Source organism: Ascidiella aspersa, chromosome 7, assembly GCF_963924565.1.
Source record: "Ascidiella aspersa chromosome 7, kaAscAspe10.2, whole genome shotgun sequence".
NCBI classification, from domain to species: domain Eukaryota; kingdom Metazoa; phylum Chordata; class Ascidiacea; order Phlebobranchia; family Ascidiidae; genus Ascidiella; species Ascidiella aspersa.
In genome coordinates, this window is record NC_139453.1 from 7670662 (window position 1) to 7690428 (window position 19767).

The window sequence follows — 19767 nt, forward strand, 5'->3', positions numbered from 1 at the left end:
ATAACATTTCACAATACAACCCAAATAATGTGCGCTGCGGTATTTGTAGACCGTTTTTTTTTGCGTTACTTTCTACGTACCGAATAGAAAAGACCCCAAACATTGCCACGTCTAAAATAAATGTATTAAAATGTTTTTATCTTGTCATTTATGACGAATAGTAATATTGAATATTAATATTTTTCATAATTTTTAATTTTTTTTTTTAATATTCTAAAAATATAGGCCATTCTTATTATTGTAGTATATTTTTTTTTCTAAAATTTTTGTCATAAATATGTTTATTTTGCCTTTGTATTTCTTTGTGCTGTGTAATAAACAATCGATATGCCTAACACTGGTTGTTAAATACTAATATTTCGGTGCTCCTGTTTATTTCCTCACACTGACCAAACTTTGACAAGTTCCATTTGTTTGCATTTGTCAAGAAAACCTGGTTGTTTCTGCTGAATAGAATTTGATAATGGCATATATACTAAACTTGCTTGCGCTGGTCTACAATCCTACCACATTCTGTCTGAGGTTTTATACTTTTAACAATATTTGAGTTAGGATGAGAGTTTTGGTTTGGGCGGGTCAAGTATTTTATTATTATGTTTGTTCTTACATATTTATGCCTTCCTTGCAATTTCAACTTTGTGGTAGCATTCTATACCTGTGCCAACCTGCTCCTTATATATTTTTGTGCAATTGCAGAATGTATCTCCTTCAAACAACCACTAAATAAAAAGCAAAGCAAACCTTAGTTTTTTTTGTAGCTGTAACAAATTGTCTGTGCCGATGGATGCTTCAGCACATACAGTCTCTCTGCAGCAGACCCTCAAGGGAGTCGAATCCAAACTTTCCTTTCTGGGACCTGGACCCCACACACCCCAGCAAAGCGAGGAACTTAAAACTTTGACTGCCGTCAAGCAAAAACTGGTCCAGCAAATTAAAGGTGTGTCTTTCAATTTTCCAAACACTTGGTTCCATTTAAATTTCAACTGAAATTAAATTGCACTTTTTCCATGATTGTTAGACTTATCTAATGTGATGACCAGTCTGCATTTTTATATTTTTTTTACTTGACAAAATTTCTGGTGTGAAGGTGTGCAATCACTTTAATAAAAGCATGTTGTTAGAATTCTAAAACCTAAAATTTTACTCGTAATGCAGTGTTGTTATTTTTTGGCAATTGTATTTGTTTTTTAACCAAGACATAAATGACCAAAGCTTTAAAAAATATAGTTTGGCACAGCTAAATAAAATAACTTTTGTAGACTTCAATCTAGTTTTTGCAGTGAAGTATTTTTTTTTACTTCAAATTAAAAAAAAATGAATAGCGTTCTTCTCCTGTTGATTCTTTCTTCATTTCATAATACCCTTTGAAAAAATCTATGTTGTGTGAAGCCAAATTTTGAGGTGTACAATTATGTTTTTCTGAATTCAGTATCCTACCAAAATCGGCTATTTTTGAAATTTAAGTCCAATTTTGTACTAAATGACATGTGCACACAAATTGTTTTAGAAAATAGCAAATCTGCCACATACTGCAGACTGTTTGTAGACTATGTATAAAAAGATCAAATAATCCACATTGTGTACAGCAAAAATATAAAATAAAATATATATATTTCAACCAATCATAATCAAATTTTAGCTTCAATGCAAGGCATTGTCCAGCAGCAGCAGCAACAACAACAACAAACACAGCAGCAGTCCAGCATGCCTGCCACTATCGCACAGCAGCAACAACAGCAGGTCAAACTTGAACCCACCACCACACAAATGATGGTCACCACTGCCATGACAGCCCCACAATCGGGCATTACGCCCAAGCCGGTTGTACAACATCAGGTCGTTCTCACGAAACCTAGGCCTGCCGCGCCGCAGCTAATGCAACAGGCTGCTTCGGAAAATGACACACAGGTGTGTATTAAAGTTTTTGATAAAGCCCTAATAGTGAAACGCTGTGTTTTTGTTCATCGATTTTTCACAAAACTGCTATGCTGGGGATATACCTAGTGGCAGAGATCTGTTTATATGTACCATGCTATGTGAAAAGTTGCATTAATAAATCACTAATGCTAAAGATATTTTTCAACAGAAATAACCCAACACTTTGAAAATTATAATATAACAATTTTTTGTTGGATTTATCCCCCAAAAAAAGTTTTTTTTGTTCTCATCTGAAAGTATCTTGTGTAGAAAACCTGACAATATCACAATCCAATTTGCCTATGTTAAAAAATTTAAAAAAAAGTTCTCACCAAATATTTTTATCGTTTGCTAAATGAGGGGTGGTCATTTATATTTTACAGTGGGCCGCATAAGAAACTGAAAATGTTGTGGCTGACTTGGTCCAAAAGAGTCTCAAATACCTGAACTCAGATTATTTTTGCGATGGCTGCACAAAAATAAATAAACATGTATATGTATGTTAAATTTAATAGTTGGTAACGGTAATGTACTCTTATGATACAATAGAGTGCAGTGGACTATTGCAGAGATCAAGGGCCACATTTTGCATGTTGGCTGAATAAATATTACCCTGTTTCTTTCGCACTTACACAACACACACCCTCGTTTTTACCATAATCGACTGCAGCTGCTAACTGACCATTGCTCAACCTTGACAGATACTCAACAGGCAGCGATTGCAAGAACTGGTTAAAGAAATTGATCCCACCGAACAACTGGATGAAGATGTCGAAGAGGTGTGACTCCTCTTATGTTAACTTAAAAATAGTTTTGTTTTTATTATGTACTAAAAACACTTGACTATCACTTGAGGCACACTAGTGTGCCACAGCACACAGTTTGGAAATCACTGCTCTACGTTCTCACCATTTTTACAGGACCCTTCTAAAGACGCTAGATACCACTAGAAAAATATTTTTTTTAGACAATATGTATAGAAAACATTACATAGATATATTTTTATTATTTAATACTACATAGTATTTTTTGTAAGTATTACTAAAATGCTAGCAATTTTTTTTTTTCATTAAAATTAGTCACAATTAATGTCATAGAAGTGATTAAACAGTTACTCATTTGTTGGCAAAGTATAGTCTAATGATATATATACAGTGTTTTGTGATCTACATTAATCTTATATAGTTTTTAACAATATAAATCTGGTAAAAGATTCGTTTACCCAGTTAAAAATTGATCTTATGATGAATAAATTTGCTTGATTTTGTTATGTGTTGCAAATGATATTAAGTCATTATTTTAACGAAGTTAACCTTTCAAAGTGCCTGATTCAACTTACAAATATTCACATCTGCATCTTATTTTTAAGCTTAAAAATGCCTAAATTACAAATTGTAAAAGTGTCTATTTTGAACAGATGCTGATGCAAATCACGGACGACTTTATCGAAAAAGTTGTTTCCGCCTCCTGTGAGCTTGCAAGGCATCGCAAGTCCAACACCTTGGAAGCTAAAGATATTAAGCTACACCTTGGTAAGCGCATTTATGTCATTTTAACTGCTTGTCTTTTAAACATAGATATGGTACACAAACTGCATTTCATTTCCTGTTCGTATTCAGACTAGTTGAAAATTTTATTTTTGTTACCATAAGCCACATGGCCATGTCCCTCCCCAAACTGGATTTTTTGCCTAATTTAATTACCCAAAGGCGTTTTTTTCTGCTTTGCCTGAATCAATATCATCTTTATAATGTACTAGCTTTCCGCTCTGCAACATAAAATTTTAAGTTGATAAACTTATTGTGATTGTGTTCTTAAGGTTTCTTTTTCAAAATGTCTTGTCTAAAAAAATGTATGCCCCTCCCCAAACCTAAATCCTGGATTTGCGCCTGCTTTAGCTACATTTTTACATAAGGTTTGATGCTGTGTTTTTCTTGTGAAAAATCTAAATTAGTTTTAAGAAATAAAATCTAACAGTATAAAAAAAACTGTCTGGCCTGTTACAAGGAGCCATTGTAAATTATTTAAAATCAAAAGGGTTAGTAATAACTCTAGTCTGATACTTGAATTACCTCTTAGTCTACATAACTTATCCTGCTCCCTTTTGTTTGTACAGAAAAGCACTGGAACATCACAATTCCGGGTTACGGCTCAGATGAAATTCGTACAGTGAAAAAGACAATAGCGACAGACGCGCACAAGCAACGATTAGCACTTATACGAAAAGCGACAAAGAAGTGAAACGCAAATAAATCAGCATTGACTGCAAACATAGTTTAAGCAATTTCAGGGGGGGGTAATCAACCTTGAACACCGTTACACCAAAAGTTTGTGTGTTTGGCTTAAGAGCATTTATAGGAGTAAGATTGATTCTGGTTTTAGTTTAGAAGTTATAAATCTTGCACTTTGTGATAAAATTAAATAAATTTGATTGACTATTGCAAAAAATGTCCCATACAAATAATGGCAGTGAACTATCTTTGTTACTTTTGATTCAAATATCTTCTGTGATAAAATCATGTTTTTAAGTAAAATACAAGTTGAAGCTGTCATGTTGTCGGAGTCATTGCAGATTAAATCAGCAAGTGTTGTTGTGCCCAGATACAATGTATGTAAATATTAGGACAGAAACAATAATAAACAGTAAGAAGAGATAAACAATGTGAAAAAAAGATACTACATATTGTGGTAAAAGTTTTTGCGTTGAAAAGAAGTCAGTCCCATAATTCTTCTGTACGCCCAAACTTAAAGGTTATACTGGCAAAAAAGATCAGGGCGTTTTGAAGAAAGACTGCTACTCCAGGGTAGGCATCTGGTTTGCTAGCTGCAACACAAAAGTGGTATATTGGTTAAATGTTTAAAAAAATGGCTTCACCACTTGGTTTTAACCTGCATGTAATAATAATAAACCCCAGGTAATACAAAGCTGTTGTAAGATTTACACTTAAGCCAGTTTCATGCTCAACAAGACTAGGCATAATAATGTAAGTTGTGTAGCAAAAATAGCACTCTCAACAACATATTAAAACAGTTGACTGAGCGAAAAAAATACATTTTTAAAACTTACTGTTGACAACGTAAACTCCAAAAAGAACCCACATTGATGCAATAAGTGATCCAAATGCCAAAAGAAACCCAATTAACATCCAGACCCTTGCACCTTAAAGACAACAAACATGTTGTGTTAAACACAAATTTCATTTTACTTGAGGTGATGCAACGAAGGTTAATGGTCGGAGATTACCTGTTGTTCCCAGGCATCCATCGGTGTATGAATCGCCACGAACTTGACCATTAGAAACCGCATTTATCCTGCAAACAAAAAGTTGAAGTCTGTCATAAAAAAATAGTATGTCTATTGAAAGGTTATTTATTTGTTGTGGTGCCAATTTTGAAAGTTAGGCCTCTGGGATAGAATTCTTGAAACGTATACAGCAGTGGTTCTCACACTGAGGTCCGTGAGAAAGCTTGTACACATAACATCTCTTATTTTTCGTTGTTAAATTATATTAGTCGAATAATCATATTTTCTTTTTTCAATTTTATTGTGAATAACGGTAAGTATAGTTAGTCTGAGTACCGACTGATTGCGAGACCAATTATTCTACTGTAATTTTTTCTGTGTAAAATATTTCAGTGGTCCGCCAGTCTTTAAGCATGAGGGTTCTGTAAGGCAAAAGTTTGAGAACCACTGGTATACAGAACCCAGCTATTTATTTCGATAATAATTAGCTTTTCTGGAATATTATTTACAAAAAGATAAGAAGTACCGCACTTACATAAAAAATGCAACTGAACCAACTGCACCACACGCATGAACTGCATGTGGCATTTCGGCCTGTGTATGGTACATCACTGCTGCGTCGATAATAATCCACCATCCAGTGAAGAACTAAAGAAACATTTGATTAGGGTTTAGAAATTTGGTTGTGGTATAATTCGTTAATTCTTGCATTATATATTTATATGATATGCTCCTTAATCTATTTACATTACTTTGTTGGGTGAATATAGCAATGTACCTATTGACTATAGGCCTGGCGCACTTCGGTACGCATACAATCGTTAATGAGTATTAATTTAATGCATTTTGATGGCCGAGCAAATAGCCTAAGCTTCCACATATGAATCGGGCTTGTCACACAAAATTTCAATAGATTTACTTTACAGGTAATGCTACCAACTCTTACCAGTACGCCAGAAGTAATTGAGGCAACTACATTTCGTTTATCGCCAAGTTCAATGCATTCACACGTCGGACAGCGAAAGTTATCAAGGATTCCGGCCATTGTTTGAAGCTTCTTTGATAAAAACTAATCGCTATGACAAAAGAATAAATAGTCACTGAATATTGTATTTTAACCTGTATAAACGCAATATTTCGTATTACAACAAAATAGCATTAGAATATATACGTTTACTAACGAAATAATAAGGAAGTCACAAGACATCAACGAACTGCATTTGTAAGACATTATTAATTATAACGAATTGCCAACACTACTACTGGAATTCTATATAACATTGATTACCAACAAATCAATCGCGCTTTTCCAAAGTATCTGAATTTACATTGCATTTTGTTGACTGACATAAAACAAAATGATTGGCTCTTAAATAACTGTACTCTTCCAAAAAAATCCTTTTTGTGTTTTACATCAATGTTTTGTGTCATACCGATGTTGGTGTAATAAGATGTTTTGCTTGATTTTCCCCATATTGCAAAATAAACAAAATATTGTTCAAAAATTCTAAATTAACATAAGCCCAATTAAATAATTTAGTAAGTTGAGAAAAAAACGAATAAATAAAAAAGAAAATATGACGGTCTGGTTCTTAATATATAAGTTTTTGCTGAAAAATATATATCGCGAAAATGCTGGTCTCGGTTGAGTAGTTTTTGGTTTGCTCGCATTTTCTAGATTTGTTTTTATTCTGCAACCTGCAAGTTCGCTGCTTGTGCAACCCAAAATTGCACGTGGTCCCGCTTTGCTGAGGGCAATGTTTGCTGTTATTGTTGCTGGACGTTTGGTGAGTATTGCTCGCTGCGCTTACTTGGTCATATTTTTGTTGAAAGGTATTTGTCTGTTTAAATTTAACTTCTAACTAACAAAATGTCACTAATATATCACGTTGTTGATTGTCCAGTTTATATATGTTTATTTATTAAAGCAACACACAATATTTGGGTTAAGTTGTCGGTTTTGGTGAGGGTGGGTCAAGTATTACTATTTAACAATATTGCTCAAACCCAAACACTAACACGCACCTTAATCCAAATAATCACCCAACAGTTTCCTAAAAATACTGTAAGATTATCACATCTCTGCGTGGCTTATATCAAAATTTTACATGCATTAAAAAAAACAATTCACTAGATCAGTGCTTTTCAACCTTTAAAAAAACGTTCGCACTTTTTTAACTTCAGAAAATTTTCATCCGCACGAAAGTTTTCCTATTTGTGAAATAACAATGAAAGGATTTCTGTAATAAAACCGCAATCTTAACCGATATAAAATATATTGCTTAAGCTGTATTAAATCATTGGGAGACTATATTACTCTACCTGTAATAAATAAGTGGGCACACCAGCTAATTTGATTACTGTATTACACAATGATAATAATATGCGCTATTTTCATCCGCACAACGTTTGTCATCCGCACTACAATATTTTTCATCTGCAAAAGTGCGTACCATCCCAAAGGTTGAAAAGCACTGCACTAGATACCATATTAATTAGGCTTTTATTTGACAATTCAAAAATATTATTAAATTTCTGTTCTGCAGGTCCAATCTGACATGACTCAGATTGATGAAACCAAGTTCATGTTCAACATTGCCGATTTGCAGAATGTCAACCACATTGTTGTCTTTATGACTGGACAACAGCCATTTCCAGATGGTTGGTTTGTGATTTGCGTTTATTTGATGTGTGTATCAAAACCCATAGAGTGGTTAACAGCTGGTGTTGCATACTGGGCTTGTGAATTAAAGAAAAACCCTTGCAAATCTATTTTTTGTATAAATTATACCACTTGTTTGTTGATAATAAGTTATTGCTATTGCTGACCAATAAGTTATAAATATCATATTTTCCAAACTGTGTAGCAATAAAACTAATAAAAGTTTGCCATAATTGTGCCTGTTTCTATAGAGAAGCTTATTTTGTTTTTTGTTTTTTACAGTATATTTGAGGACATAATCCAAATATAATATCACTGTTTCTATCGCTTCATAACCAACTGTACAACACATCTCTTATTGCTTTGAATTCCAGGATTTGGAGCAGCGGTCCACATTAACCTTGCACCAACTTCACCAGATAGTGGCTGGCAATTGGTTGGACACCTAACCAACCTTAAACCATCAGCCATTTTTAAGATTTCTGGTCTACAACAAGGTGGTGAAAATGTTTTAATTTGCTCAAGTTTGATTATAATTATTAAATGGCAAGGTTCTGTTTGTACTAGGGTTATTAGCCAGTTGAAACATACACTACATCTTAACCCCAACAATGTTGTAGTACTCACTATTTTAACGTACATAGTGCAACCGATCGCGATTTAGAAAAAAATTCTATCATACTGAATTTTGTTTAAAGTTTAACTGTGAACATTTGGTCGTTTATCATTAGGCGACATAATTACAAGTAAATCAAAACTTTTTTTAATAAAACAGAGAGACCATTGTTAATGAAAAAACAACCTAAAGTGATTCAATTTACCATGTTATTAGGAACAGTCGGCCAATTGCGAATTTGTACAGCTTTTGCAAGACCTGGCAAATATGTTTTATCTTTTATGTGAAACCATGTTTCGATTTTGTCGGATATTTGCGTTCATTTCACTTTTTTACAAAAAGAAATTCTGTAGCTTGATAATGTATAGAAAAGCTAAAAAGGTCAGGTATATCGACATCATCTTGATTAATTTCGATCAACCTTTTTTGCTTTGCAACTTATTATTAAGCTGCATTACAGATCCATGCACAATGTAACTAAAAAATTGTGTTTTTCTATCTAGGCCAATCAAGCAACCAAAGCCTCTTCACCAACACTTCCCTCTTCCAATCCCCAAGTGAACCCCACCATGCACAATTAGGGATTTCCCTAGAACCCCTTGAACAGCTGGCGCAGCAGGTTCCCGCAGCGGATGAGTCGGCCGTAAAGCAGGGAAGCACGTTTGCCGACTTTGCTGTCAAGATGCTGGGCAACTTTTACAACTACGCGTCCTCGTTTACGGTTTCTCGGGAGGAAATTGCAAGCGCTGCCTCAGGCATGGCTGGACAGTTTAGCGAAACTGCAACACAAACTTACTACCTACCAGCATCTGTGCTCGAAAGCTGGCATAAACAGTTCCAAAGCAAGTTAGCCAGAGACGTTAATTTTTGGAAAAAGTGATTCGGCCAGGTAACATGCCAGCTGATGATTTTACACTTTAAGATAGGCCCAATTTACATAATTCTACAATTTTGTTGTGCCTAATATCAAAAGCATGATTAGTAGTTTTAAGTAATATGTGTTTATTGTGAAATATATGAACAAGTTTTGTATCACAAACTGGCACACCAACAGTTGCAGTGAATTGGAAAATGAAGTTATATTGAATCAATTTCTTGCACTAATGTACCTTATTCATCAAATTTTCTAAAAATGTCCCATTTTTGCCATTTAGTTCCAGTGTAGTATCATTTAATTTGACCCATTCCTTTTTTAAGTAGGTTGATGCTTTAAAATTGTGAATATATTAAAAAGAAATTGAATACAGTTTGATCATGAACTCATGTGCTGCTACTTTTTTAATAATTTTTATTACGAACTATTAATTCAAGAGTGTTTTTTTTTGTAATTAAATGTTGAAAATAAGTTTATATTCAACTTTCTCAAACGCCACCTAATTTTTCAGGCTATTGATATTAAAACGAGTTACTTGGTGTCATCTGTGCACGATATTCCAAAGTTCAAATTTAAATTCGCTTTATTTTACCTATTTTTTAATCGGTTGAATTTGTTTGCCCAATTATGTGTTTTTAGTAAACTTTGCCTTTTTTATGAAATTTTGAAACATAAAAACGTGTTACTGTATCATATGTAAGGACTGCATGAAACTATGGATTAAATTGACAAGCAACAAACAGATAAATAAAATGCCCTTTTTTCTATAAAAAATATCGCGGAAACTCCGTTTTGAGAAATCCAATCCGAAGGAGAGAAAAAAGTGGAGAAGCAGCCATGCGTAACGGATATCGGTTCCCGGGGAGACGAAAGAGTGATTCTGCTTCGGGGTCGGTTGGCGCTTTGAAAACGAAAACTGTCTCGAGCAATTTAGTGATTTCTTCGCCGCTTTCGCGCGGCAGGCAATAATTGGCGAGCGCGCGCGCGTTGGAATTTTTCCACGTCCAAGGGTTAACCCGCGAGTTTTTCTTGTTTTGTGTCCAAGCGCAGGTTTAGTTTTAGTTGGCCGCTGTTACGATCGGCTTTGCTTTTATCGCTCGAACTCGACGTTTCAAGTTTGAGCATTAAGTTTTCCTTTTTAAGTTCCTGTTTTTCTGCTGTTGATTGCGCTTCGTGCCAGCTAAGATGACTTCCTACAGGGTAAGTTCTCTCTTTTTTTCATTTTAATTTTAAACATAAATCTGCGTATAGTTACAACGGCTAGATTGATGAGTCCTGTAAAATTTTATCAGCTTTCTTGGTTGTTTTTTTGCGCAAAATTAACTTAACATGCCTTATCTTTCGATAAACTGAAAACAATATGGACTACCTTAGTCTTTATTGGGATTCTTTTAGTTTTGCACATCCTTATATATATTTTTTAAATTTGTATTCAATGGTCGATGTTTAATTACCAAGCATGTGTTTCATAGGCAGGAGATTCTAAGAGAGAAGAATTCAGAAAGTACCTGGAAAAAGCTGGGGTCATTGATGCCCTAACCAAGGGTAATGTAATGCAAAAAATAAATTAGCTATTTTTCAAACAAAATAATTTGTATTTTTTTATTCTAGTTTTGGTGAACCTTTACGAAGAACCTGAAAAGCCCAACAATGCTTTGGAGTATCCTTTACATTTCATGATTGTAGTGTAAATATTAAGGTGTTTCAGTGCTCCTCAAAACAAAACCAAAAAACGCACATTATTTGGGTTAGGTTGCGGTTTAGCGTTCGGTTGAGGATGGGTCAAGTGTTATTATGTTTATTGTTAGTAATTCCACTTGACCCACCCGGATCCTAACCCAAAAATTGTATGTTGCAGTATTTGTGGACAGTTTTTTGGGGGATAATTTCTATCTACATAACTGAAGGAGCGCCAGTGTTTCTATGCTTAGCAGTAACTTCTGATGACTTGTTCACAGTTATGTGTTAAATTGTCAAGCTAAACAATATTTACAAAAGGTTAAATCCCCCTCTTATATCTATAGTAAATATTTATTCAAAATGTATATGTGTGCCCTCCCCAAAAATACTTTTTTTTTAATTATAAAACCTAGACCTTATACCCTGCTGAAAAATGTCTAGTTTGTTTTGAAAAATTGTTATTAATGCCTTAGCTAGGATTCTTAGATTTCTGCACCAACATTTGACCGGCAATGGGCCCGAAACTGCCGATGTGGAAGCCCTTAGAGTCGAGTTGGCTGAAATGAAAGCAAAGGTTTCACAACTTGGAGATGAAAATGAAGATTTGCGAAGCAAGGTACTAAAAAAAATTTGAATCTATCTTTATTTGAAATATGTATTTAATCTCCCCCTAAAAAACACTTTGAATTATGCACTTTTGTGACCTTTGTGTAAAACTCAGCGTCAAGTGGTTTTACCAAACAGATAATAATTACAACTTTTGTAGAGTCAGAATGCAAAAGTTGTGTCATGAATATCTGATATACAGCCTTAATAAATTTGATGTTATTAAAACCAATCCCACTCGCTAGCAAGGCCCATTCGATTTTGTTGTATTGATTGATTTTTACTAAGGTCTACATTGATTTCCCGTGTGGGTATTTTAATTAAATTGTTTGTAATTTTTTATTACAAGCGTTTGATGATTAAGCAAGGTGGTTTAAAGTCTTTTTATAAACGCAGATCAGAAAGAATCCAGTATTCCATAGGGGCGTTGTAATGGTTAAGTGCCGTAAATCTGCTGTCCGTCAATGTATTGTGTAAATAGTGTTAAGCAAACTCATAACAGCCTAAAGATGGTTGTTGTTTTTCAATTTTTAACCTGTTTCTGGGCACTTAATCCATCATGTAATGATTAACTAAAAGTCCCGAGGCAAACAAAGGATGGCTTTTGTATGAAGTGAAAAAAGATGGCTTTGTAATTTGTTTTGACACATCTGTTGTGTCAGTTGTGCATACACCCCCCCGTGTTGTTTCAATAAATAGGGAGCCCACTGGCCATCGCTTGCGGCATCGATTAGTTCACCCACCCTAATAGAGGTGTTTCTCATATCAAGCTGTTTTATTTTATTTGGGAGAAGTACCATCCCGTTTTTTGTTAAGCCTCCAACACCCTGCAGTTGACTCTCAATTGTGTGTTTGGCATTAACTATATATAGCATTACAAAGGTTGATATTGCTACGACTTTGGTACACATTGCCCTTAGGTCATGGAACCTCTGGCAATTATTATGTTTTTCCATCAAATAAATGGATAGTTTGCCTTCTGAAAGCAAGATGTTCATTTTGAAATCATGCTTTGATTTGATTTTTGCCCATTTTTTTTAACAATAATAACAGTAGACTTAGCTAAGGTCTAAAAATTGTAGCCGTAAATGGAAATAAAAGTCCCAAAAGTAAGGTACCATTTTTTATCGACTTGCGTTTTCTATCAGACAGTGTCTTGTCTGTAAGAAAGTTAAGGGGGCTTTTATTTTGTTAAATCGGTGATCTTGATTTAGGGTGGTAGTTTTACCGGACATTGGCTTTCAAAAAACAAATTCACTTAGCCTTTTTTACATATGCGTGAATTAACAAAACCTTAGCGAACAATCATTAATATAAAAATGCTTTCTGAACGCAGGATGTTAGTTGTGCAACCATGCTTTGATTTGATTTTTATCCATTTTCCAAACACTTTAACAACAAGACTTATGTTTAAAAACAGCCGTACAAGCATGTAAAAACATTTCATAAATTCTAAAGGTGTTGGCTGCATTTTAATAGGTCGTTAGGCTGCACTAGTGCCATGTACTTTCCGGTGTGCGTAAACAAGTAAAATTTGGTCACGGATTGATTTCCTGTTACTGTGCCGTGACAGGCGGTCGAATTAGCAGGTGCAGTACTGCCATCTATGCATTTTGAATAAAATGCCTGTTTTTAACAAGGAGCACTGCCGCATTCTAACCTCATCACGGTTTGCTTGTTTGTGTCTTGTGCACGTGCAAGCATTGTTCCTTTGTAATGCGGTATAAAGCTAATTGGCGTACGTCTTGTTTTCTTCGCCTCCAATGTAACGCTAATGGCGCTGTAGAGGTTTCCTGTTAATTGGGCAGTACGGGCGTGACAAGTGATTTCTTATTAAAATTGCACAGTTCTTTCATCTGGTCTTGCGTCATATACCAGCGCTACGTGATTAAATCGAAATTTTAATTGCCACGCAAGAACTGAGATTTATCACCAATGTTGCCTTTGCTTGTTTTTTTTGATCAAACAAAATGTCCAAGTTTAATATTCCTACCTTTTCTACTTTTTCTATTTACATCTTATGAGTTTCAAACCTGTGTTTTAACCTTGCTTGTATATCCGTAAATAAGTCTCGATTTACAAATGGGGCAGATATCATTTCAACGCATTGTTTCGTGTTTCATTCGTTTTAATATTGACTGTCGGTTTATGCAAGTTTTTCAATAAAATTCTTTGGGTCCAAAATGTAACACTTTCCGAAAAAGTTGTTGTTCAAGACAAAAGACGACTATTCATAGTTATTCTTCGATTGTTACACCGTTACTACCAAGGCAAGTTGTAGAGAGAAATTTAAAGGCTGTACTACGCAGTAAATTTTATTTTGTTTTATGCACAGATATTTTGCCACTTTAACAAATAGCTTATACTGTTAAACCGGTATACGATTATTGTCGTTCATTTTTTTATGGAATTTTTTTTCAATCAATATCTAATGGATGTTAAACCGTTATACGGTTATAGTAATGTCGTTTATTTTTTATGGGATCTTTTTTATCAATAGCTCATTAATGTTAAATCGTTAGATTAGACGATTATTGTAACGTCGTTTGTTTTTATAGGAGCTTTTTTTGATCGAATATCTAATCAATGCTAAACCGTTATACGGTTATGGTAATGTCGTTTACAGGAGCTTTTTTTGATCAATATTTAATCAATGTTAAACTGTTATACGATTTTTTAAAGATGCTTTTTTTAATCAATATCTAATAAATGGTAAACCGTTATGCGGTTATTGTAATGTCATTTATTTTTTATAGGATATTTTTTATCAATAGCTTATAAAATGTTAAACCGTTAGATTAGACGGTTGTTGTAATGTCGTTTGTTTTTTTATAGAAGCTTGTTATCAATATCTAATGAATGTTAAACCGTTAGGCGGTTATTGTAATGTCCCAATTTTTTTATCTTTTTCAGTTGGAGAAATATGAGCCAGCTGCCACAGAAGAAACGACCAATTAGAAAAGCTTTTTCCCGTTCAAGTAGGCCACCATTAAAGAAAACATTCCCACAAGCAACGTAACTCCCTTGCAGTAATTTCCACTTTTTTCACCCGCTGTGTACACTTTTGTATCCTTGCAAGCTTTTATTGCATAATGCTTTCTACCTGTTTGAATCGAAGTTTCTATCGAAGCGGGCCGTTTCGTCGCCATTTTTAAGCTTTTAGCGAAAACCTATTTCCACATTTAAAGATTCCGAAAAGCGACGAGTTACCTCGTTTTCCACTTGTACATGTCGCGCCGCCGTTCGCGCTAAATGCTTGACTTGTTCGACAACTATATTTATGAAGTTTTGTTCTGTTTTCTTACCATTTTTGAAAACTTTACACTTTTTGCGCGTTAGAAAAGTAGCAATTTATTGCCGCACATATAGGCAACGTTTTGGGAACAATTCTTACGGGCTTTGGGGAATGTTAGTTACCTGTTGATGTTGTTTTTTTCTTTGGGTGAATATGTACAGAATTTGTTACGCGTCTTTTTGTAATAAAACTGGAAAAAGAAATGGCTTTTCTTGGTGGTATGACTTCAGCACGGGATGTCCGATGCTTGAAATTTTCTTCCGATACCCGATATTCTGGACAAAAAGTATCCCGATCCGATACCAAATGACGTCATTACCATGCCCAATTAAGCAAAATAGATGAAATCAAACATTCCAGGCAGTTTTTCCAGGTTGTTTTGGCGAAATTTGCTTTCAGTTAAGAAATTTAGCTGTTTACCTAGTTGCGAGTAAGACCCCTTCTACATTTATTTTAAGTGTTGTATTTAGGCAAATTTTTCTAGAGGTGAGTGTAGATGATTTGCTACGAAACGCATCAACATTTTCCGAGATGACGTCATAAAATAATGTGACAAAGACAAGTTAAAACTTAAAAAAAACGGAAGTTAAATTCAGATGTCGTGCATAAATGTGCTCCTGAAATCTTAGTTTCAGTGTAATATACATGTATTTAGTGTATATTATATTCAAAGGAACAGAGCTTACACAAGCAGACAACCCATAGTGTTCTATCCGACACTGAAAGCATTTTGAAAAGTTTTACTAAATTACAAGGGTAGCAGGATGGAAAATACGGGAAAGCTTTATCAGTTTATGGCGACTATAGGCTATTGCAATTAAGCAGTAATTTCTATGTATATCACGTAATTGGGATGTCGGTATGCAAAGCTGCAGTATCGGTACTCGTCCGATATTAGGGTGATATCGGTGCCCATTCGCTCCCTAACTAACGGAAGAGTTTCAGCCTAGATTTGCAATCCATCTAACTATTTTCATCTTGAAACACAACCATATATTATAAAATAATACTAGATTAATAACTAAATGTAGCCAACCTTAGGCCTATAACGCTAAAGAAAAATTGACATATTAACCTGAAAAACATTAACTTTGGCAGATTGAATTTCATCTATTTTGCTTGTTTGAGCATAGTAATGACGTCATTCGGTATTGGATCGGATCGCGATACTTTTTCCAAAATATCGAATACCGATTAAAATGCCATGTCTCGGACATCGCTACAAAAATGTTCTAATATAGTTGTCGAATGCTTGCACGCAAAGAAGCTCACTTCAAATGGATGGTCGGCATAACGCTTTGTTTAAACGGCCATTATTTAGCTTTAGGTTTCGGTTTTAAAAGCTCGGCGATAAGTTTGTACAATAGCACAGCTATCGCCATAAACTTGAAATAACTGAGCGAAGTTTACAGGACAGCAAGTAACTTACAACCTTCGAAAAGGTCGGTATATGAGAATAAAAGTTCCAGAAGTAAGATACCATTTTTTGTCGACGCGCATGTTATGCCAGACAGTGTCTTGTCCGTAAATCAATGCCGAGTGTTAGGGAGGTTTATTCACCATGCTGTCAGCTGGTGTATCTACTGCCGAAACACAGGTTTATAACTTCGTTGACACCATAGGAGCGTTGTTTATACAATAAGCGTGTTAAGGCGTCGATTATTGGTTGTCTAGAGTCGTCCAGGGGTCCGCAAATAATTTTTGGCGCAACCCAAAACTACTAGTACCGGGGTGTCGCGACCCAAATACTTGTTTTTTTAATAAAATAGCTTCGCGGTTTTGTTTTTAATAAAATAGCTTTGCTGAAAAAACACAGTAACTTATTGTGTTTTCTATTTATTAAGACAAATCGGGCTATGCGTTTTGTTCATTTTAAAAGAGAAAGGGTTCTGCAACACAACTGAAAAGAAGCCTTGAGTTTTACTACTTGTGATGTCTCATTCGGACGACAAATATGATTTACTAATAAATAGGTGTTCCTGGGGTTGCAGCCCCACCAACTTTCCTCCTAGCCCCTAAAGGAAAGGAAACCCAGATTGCGGCTCAGCAGATCAGTTTGGTGTTTCGGTAATGGCCCTTAATAGTATTGGATTACAAGCGCTCTTTTCCCTCACCTGGATCAAACGAAAGTCTCACGACATTTTACGGGTCTTATAGTGTGTACATTTCGCGTGACAGTTCTAGAAGTAAGACGGCTCTCTTGTATATAATTCAGTGTACGGTACTAATGCAAACAATTAAAAAACTTACCAAATATAGGCCGCAATTAAAATATACTGGCGCTTTCGCGGCCCAAACTTAATGGTCCCACGACCCCAATTTGGGTCGCGACCCACAATTTGCGGACCCCTGGTCTAGACTGGCACAATGCTTGCACCGGGATTCAACCACTGTTAACTTACTGCTCATTTGAGAATGGTAAATTTTCGAGACGTTAACGAAAACACTTTCGCTTAGCCTTTTCACTTTTGCCTGAATTGAAACAAAAAACTTAAGCCAACAATCATTACATTTATATTGTTTTAATTCAAACTTAAGCAAGTTAAGATACCAAACAATGGTTAGGATGGGGCTTCAGCTACAGTAATGCAATGTAATTACATTGAAGGGGTGATGAGTGCATTAAGTCCGCCTAAAGGTCCTGCGATAATGCCAAATGCTTGGTTCATACAGAGTCACGGTCAATAAATCCCGGTTTCGATAGAAGTAAGGTAGGCTATAGTTTCACAACGATAAAAAACGCTATTTACAATTGAAGTTCGCCAAAAGAAGCAAGTGTGTACAAAAGGTGGATCCAGATTTCATGCCACTAATCCACACATATATAGAAGAATAAAAAAATTGAGATGCTGTGTAAAAAACAGGCATAAGTCGCGATACAACAGCAGTAAAGTTGGTAACACAGTGAACATTGTTGTGCCTACGCGAATGGCAGCGTCTTAAATTTTTTGTTGATCAAGCCTTTTGGGAAAGACGCCATTTAACACAAAGAACCATTAATTTCAAGCCAGGTTCTAGACAATTTTTAAAGCACCAAAAAACTACCCAGCGTATATAACCGTATGGAAACAATCGCGTACAAACAGTGCCGGTCAAAATCGGTTCAGTGCGTTCCGAGCAAAGACGAATCCGCCTCGTTGCCGACCTCTAGCGGCATACCACTCGCCTCCAAGCCGGCCGCCGGTGAGCGCCAGACGTTGTAGTTGTCATCGAGAACCGGGTACAGCATTACCAGCACTTTGTACAGCATGGCAAAGAGCACAACGCAGATTACTGTACAGAAAGCGATGGACATCACGAGAGCGTCGGCACTGCCGTCGTATTCTTCGTCGTTTACAATATCGACAACATGCTGTTGATTATTACTTCTCGCCTGGTCTTGGGTCTCTTTTTTATCCTGCTGGTCGCTCTTCGGGTTTGGCTTGTCCAGTTTACTGTCGACTGCTGCTGTAAAAGCGAGAGTTCCCAGGCCCTGCTCCACTGGTGACTTGTCATCTCGTCCGTCTAGGATCGTTTCTATTACGTCGAGTTTGACCATGATCGCCTTAGTATACCAGTCGTTTTGTGACTCAAAATTTGTTAAACTTAGCAAACGATGCCACCTGAAAAGAAAGCAATTGTTTTGATAGACAGAGGCAATATAAAAACGGGGAAAATTTCCTCTATTTTCTCAAAAATACCTTCGGAATACAATGGCAGGATAGAATAATTATATAGGATGAATATTAAAGAACTTGCAAAATAGGTGACCTGAAATAAAGATTTACCCTTCTCTTAATGGGATTTCAATGTTTATTTTACTTTTTGCCTATTTTTAACTAATGACTAATGCTGTAACTTAACTAACGCTGTAACGGCAATTTTAAATTAAACAAGAAAATGGTGTTTTTTTAGCGTCAACTGTAAACCGTTTTTAATTACTTTACAAAAATTGTCAATAGTTTGTGATTAATCGCCAAACAATAACGTTAAATCACGTTCTAACCTTGTAAACCCAAACTGAAAATGTTTTTTTTATTGTGTAACGTGATTCGTTAACTGTATTTAGTTAAACCCTATTGTACAAACTTGGTTAAGCAACCCTTAAATAAATCTAGAAGAAGATTTAGGCAGCGGTGTTTTGTGCATATTTCTTTAAAATCACAGCGCGTTTTTAACGCTGTAAAGTCAAACAATATTTTTCTGTTTAAATCCCCTTAGTTCCGCTCTACAACTGATAAATCTCTGCTTTTTAATTGTTTTTGCGCCATTTACAACAACTTGAATTTTGGTTTGCCATTAGAGCCTTTATAGCGATGAAAAGAAGACCTGAAAACAACCATCTTACATAAAACTTTTACTTTTCGAGTAAAGCGTCTAAATTTCTAAATGCTGCAACCTAGGGCAGTGTTCTGTAATAAGAAGTGTGACTTTTCACAGCTCACCGCTACAGAAATGTTACCGGGAAAGCAACCTCGCTAGCTTATAACTGCAAACGACGCTTCTAAATTCACCTAAAAGCTCGCTTTTTTCATTTTTTTAAAAATAAGCATTTGTCAAGCTGGCCGGCAACAGTTAATCGCTTGCTGGACGCCGAACGTCCGAAATCCCTCGTAATGCAATCGATCGGAATGAAGCAGTTGGTGAACAGGAAAAAGGGAATAAGCTCTTGCAGTGAAGGATTGGCCGCTTTTTACCGAACAACAGCAGATGGAAGCTAGCAAATTAAAAACGGGCGACGGACAATCCATTGACGCAACCGCATTTCATTTGTGCCAAAAACGCACCCGAAATGCGGCTTACCACATTTTGCCCGTGTCATGTTGCCCGTCCTATTTTAATAAACATCCGCGCAATTTTTTGTTTGTACTGTTCAGATCGGATCTACCAGCCG

At 35.5% G+C, this 19767-nt stretch overlaps 4 protein-coding genes across 5 annotated transcripts; 3 read left to right on the top strand and 1 right to left on the bottom strand.

The window, feature by feature from the left end:
* The first annotated feature begins 700 nt into the window (after positions 1-700).
* Positions 701-4463, top strand: LOC146137507 (uncharacterized). The gene is made up of 5 exons (XM_083394608.1): positions 701-937; positions 1640-1908; positions 2619-2696; positions 3335-3449; positions 4034-4463. The coding sequence occupies exons 1-5, from the start codon at positions 781-783 to the stop codon at positions 4156-4158; spliced, it is 744 nt and encodes a 247-aa protein (XP_083250734.1). The 5' UTR covers positions 701-780; the 3' UTR covers positions 4159-4463.
* On the bottom strand, positions 4055-6296 carry LOC146137508 (transmembrane protein 50B-like). The gene is made up of 5 exons (XM_083394609.1): positions 6108-6296; positions 5697-5809; positions 5162-5229; positions 4985-5077; positions 4055-4741 (listed from the first exon to the last, which is right to left on the bottom strand). Exons 1-5 carry the CDS (start codon positions 6204-6206, stop codon positions 4632-4634), a joined length of 483 nt encoding a protein of 160 aa, XP_083250735.1. The 5' UTR covers positions 6207-6296; the 3' UTR covers positions 4055-4631.
* A 537-nt stretch (positions 6297-6833) lies between these two features.
* On the top strand, positions 6834-10063 carry LOC146137509 (protein Hikeshi-like). Of its 2 annotated transcripts, none has more exons than XM_083393928.1 (4): positions 6834-6948; positions 7708-7822; positions 8198-8323; positions 8943-10063. In XM_083393928.1, the coding sequence occupies exons 1-4, from the start codon at positions 6919-6921 to the stop codon at positions 9317-9319; spliced, it is 648 nt and encodes a 215-aa protein (XP_083250054.1). In that variant the 5' UTR covers positions 6834-6918; the 3' UTR covers positions 9320-10063. The 2 variants fall into 2 exon arrangements, with proteins under 2 accessions (XP_083250054.1, XP_083250053.1); XM_083393927.1 differs by having other exon boundaries at positions 8198-8320.
* A 173-nt stretch (positions 10064-10236) lies between these two features.
* LOC146137510 (c-Myc-binding protein-like) lies at positions 10237-15101 on the top strand. The gene is made up of 5 exons (XM_083393943.1): positions 10237-10513; positions 10786-10858; positions 10925-10973; positions 11480-11609; positions 14513-15101. The coding sequence occupies exons 1-5, from the start codon at positions 10499-10501 to the stop codon at positions 14555-14557; spliced, it is 312 nt and encodes a 103-aa protein (XP_083250069.1). The 5' UTR covers positions 10237-10498; the 3' UTR covers positions 14558-15101.
* Positions 15102-19767: the final 4666 nt, after the last annotated feature.

What these genes read in the sequence shown, in the direction of transcription:
- LOC146137507 (XM_083394608.1), top strand. Translation starts at nt 781, where the DNA reads ATGGATGCTTCAGCACATACAGTCTCTCTGCAGCAGACCCTCAAGGGA. An exon ending in ACTGGTCCAGCAAATTAAAG is followed by an intron (nt 938 to 1,639) that starts GTGTGTCTTTCA and finishes ATCAAATTTTAG; the next exon opens with CTTCAATGCAAGGCATTGTC. An exon ending in CTTCGGAAAATGACACACAG is followed by an intron (nt 1,909 to 2,618) that starts GTGTGTATTAAA and finishes CAACCTTGACAG; the next exon opens with ATACTCAACAGGCAGCGATT.
- LOC146137508 (XM_083394609.1), bottom strand. Translation starts at nt 6,206, where the DNA reads ATGGCCGGAATCCTTGATAACTTTCGCTGTCCGACGTGTGAATGCATT. An exon ending in CAATTACTTCTGGCGTACTG is followed by an intron (nt 5,810 to 6,107) that starts GTAAGAGTTGGT and finishes ATGTTTCTTTAG; the next exon opens with TTCTTCACTGGATGGTGGAT. An exon ending in TGGATGCCTGGGAACAACAG is followed by an intron (nt 5,078 to 5,161) that starts GTAATCTCCGAC and finishes GTTGTCTTTAAG; the next exon opens with GTGCAAGGGTCTGGATGTTA.
- LOC146137510 (XM_083393943.1), top strand. An exon ending in CATTGATGCCCTAACCAAGG is followed by an intron (nt 10,859 to 10,924) that starts GTAATGTAATGC and finishes TTTTTATTCTAG; the next exon opens with TTTTGGTGAACCTTTACGAA. An exon ending in AAGCCCAACAATGCTTTGGA is followed by an intron (nt 10,974 to 11,479) that starts GTATCCTTTACA and finishes TAGGATTCTTAG; the next exon opens with ATTTCTGCACCAACATTTGA.
- LOC146137509 (XM_083393928.1), top strand. Translation starts at nt 6,919, where the DNA reads ATGTTTGCTGTTATTGTTGCTGGACGTTTG. An exon ending in TTATTGTTGCTGGACGTTTG is followed by an intron (nt 6,949 to 7,707) that starts GTGAGTATTGCT and finishes TCTGTTCTGCAG; the next exon opens with GTCCAATCTGACATGACTCA. An exon ending in TTCTGGTCTACAACAAGGTG is followed by an intron (nt 8,324 to 8,942) that starts GTGAAAATGTTT and finishes TTTTCTATCTAG; the next exon opens with GCCAATCAAGCAACCAAAGC.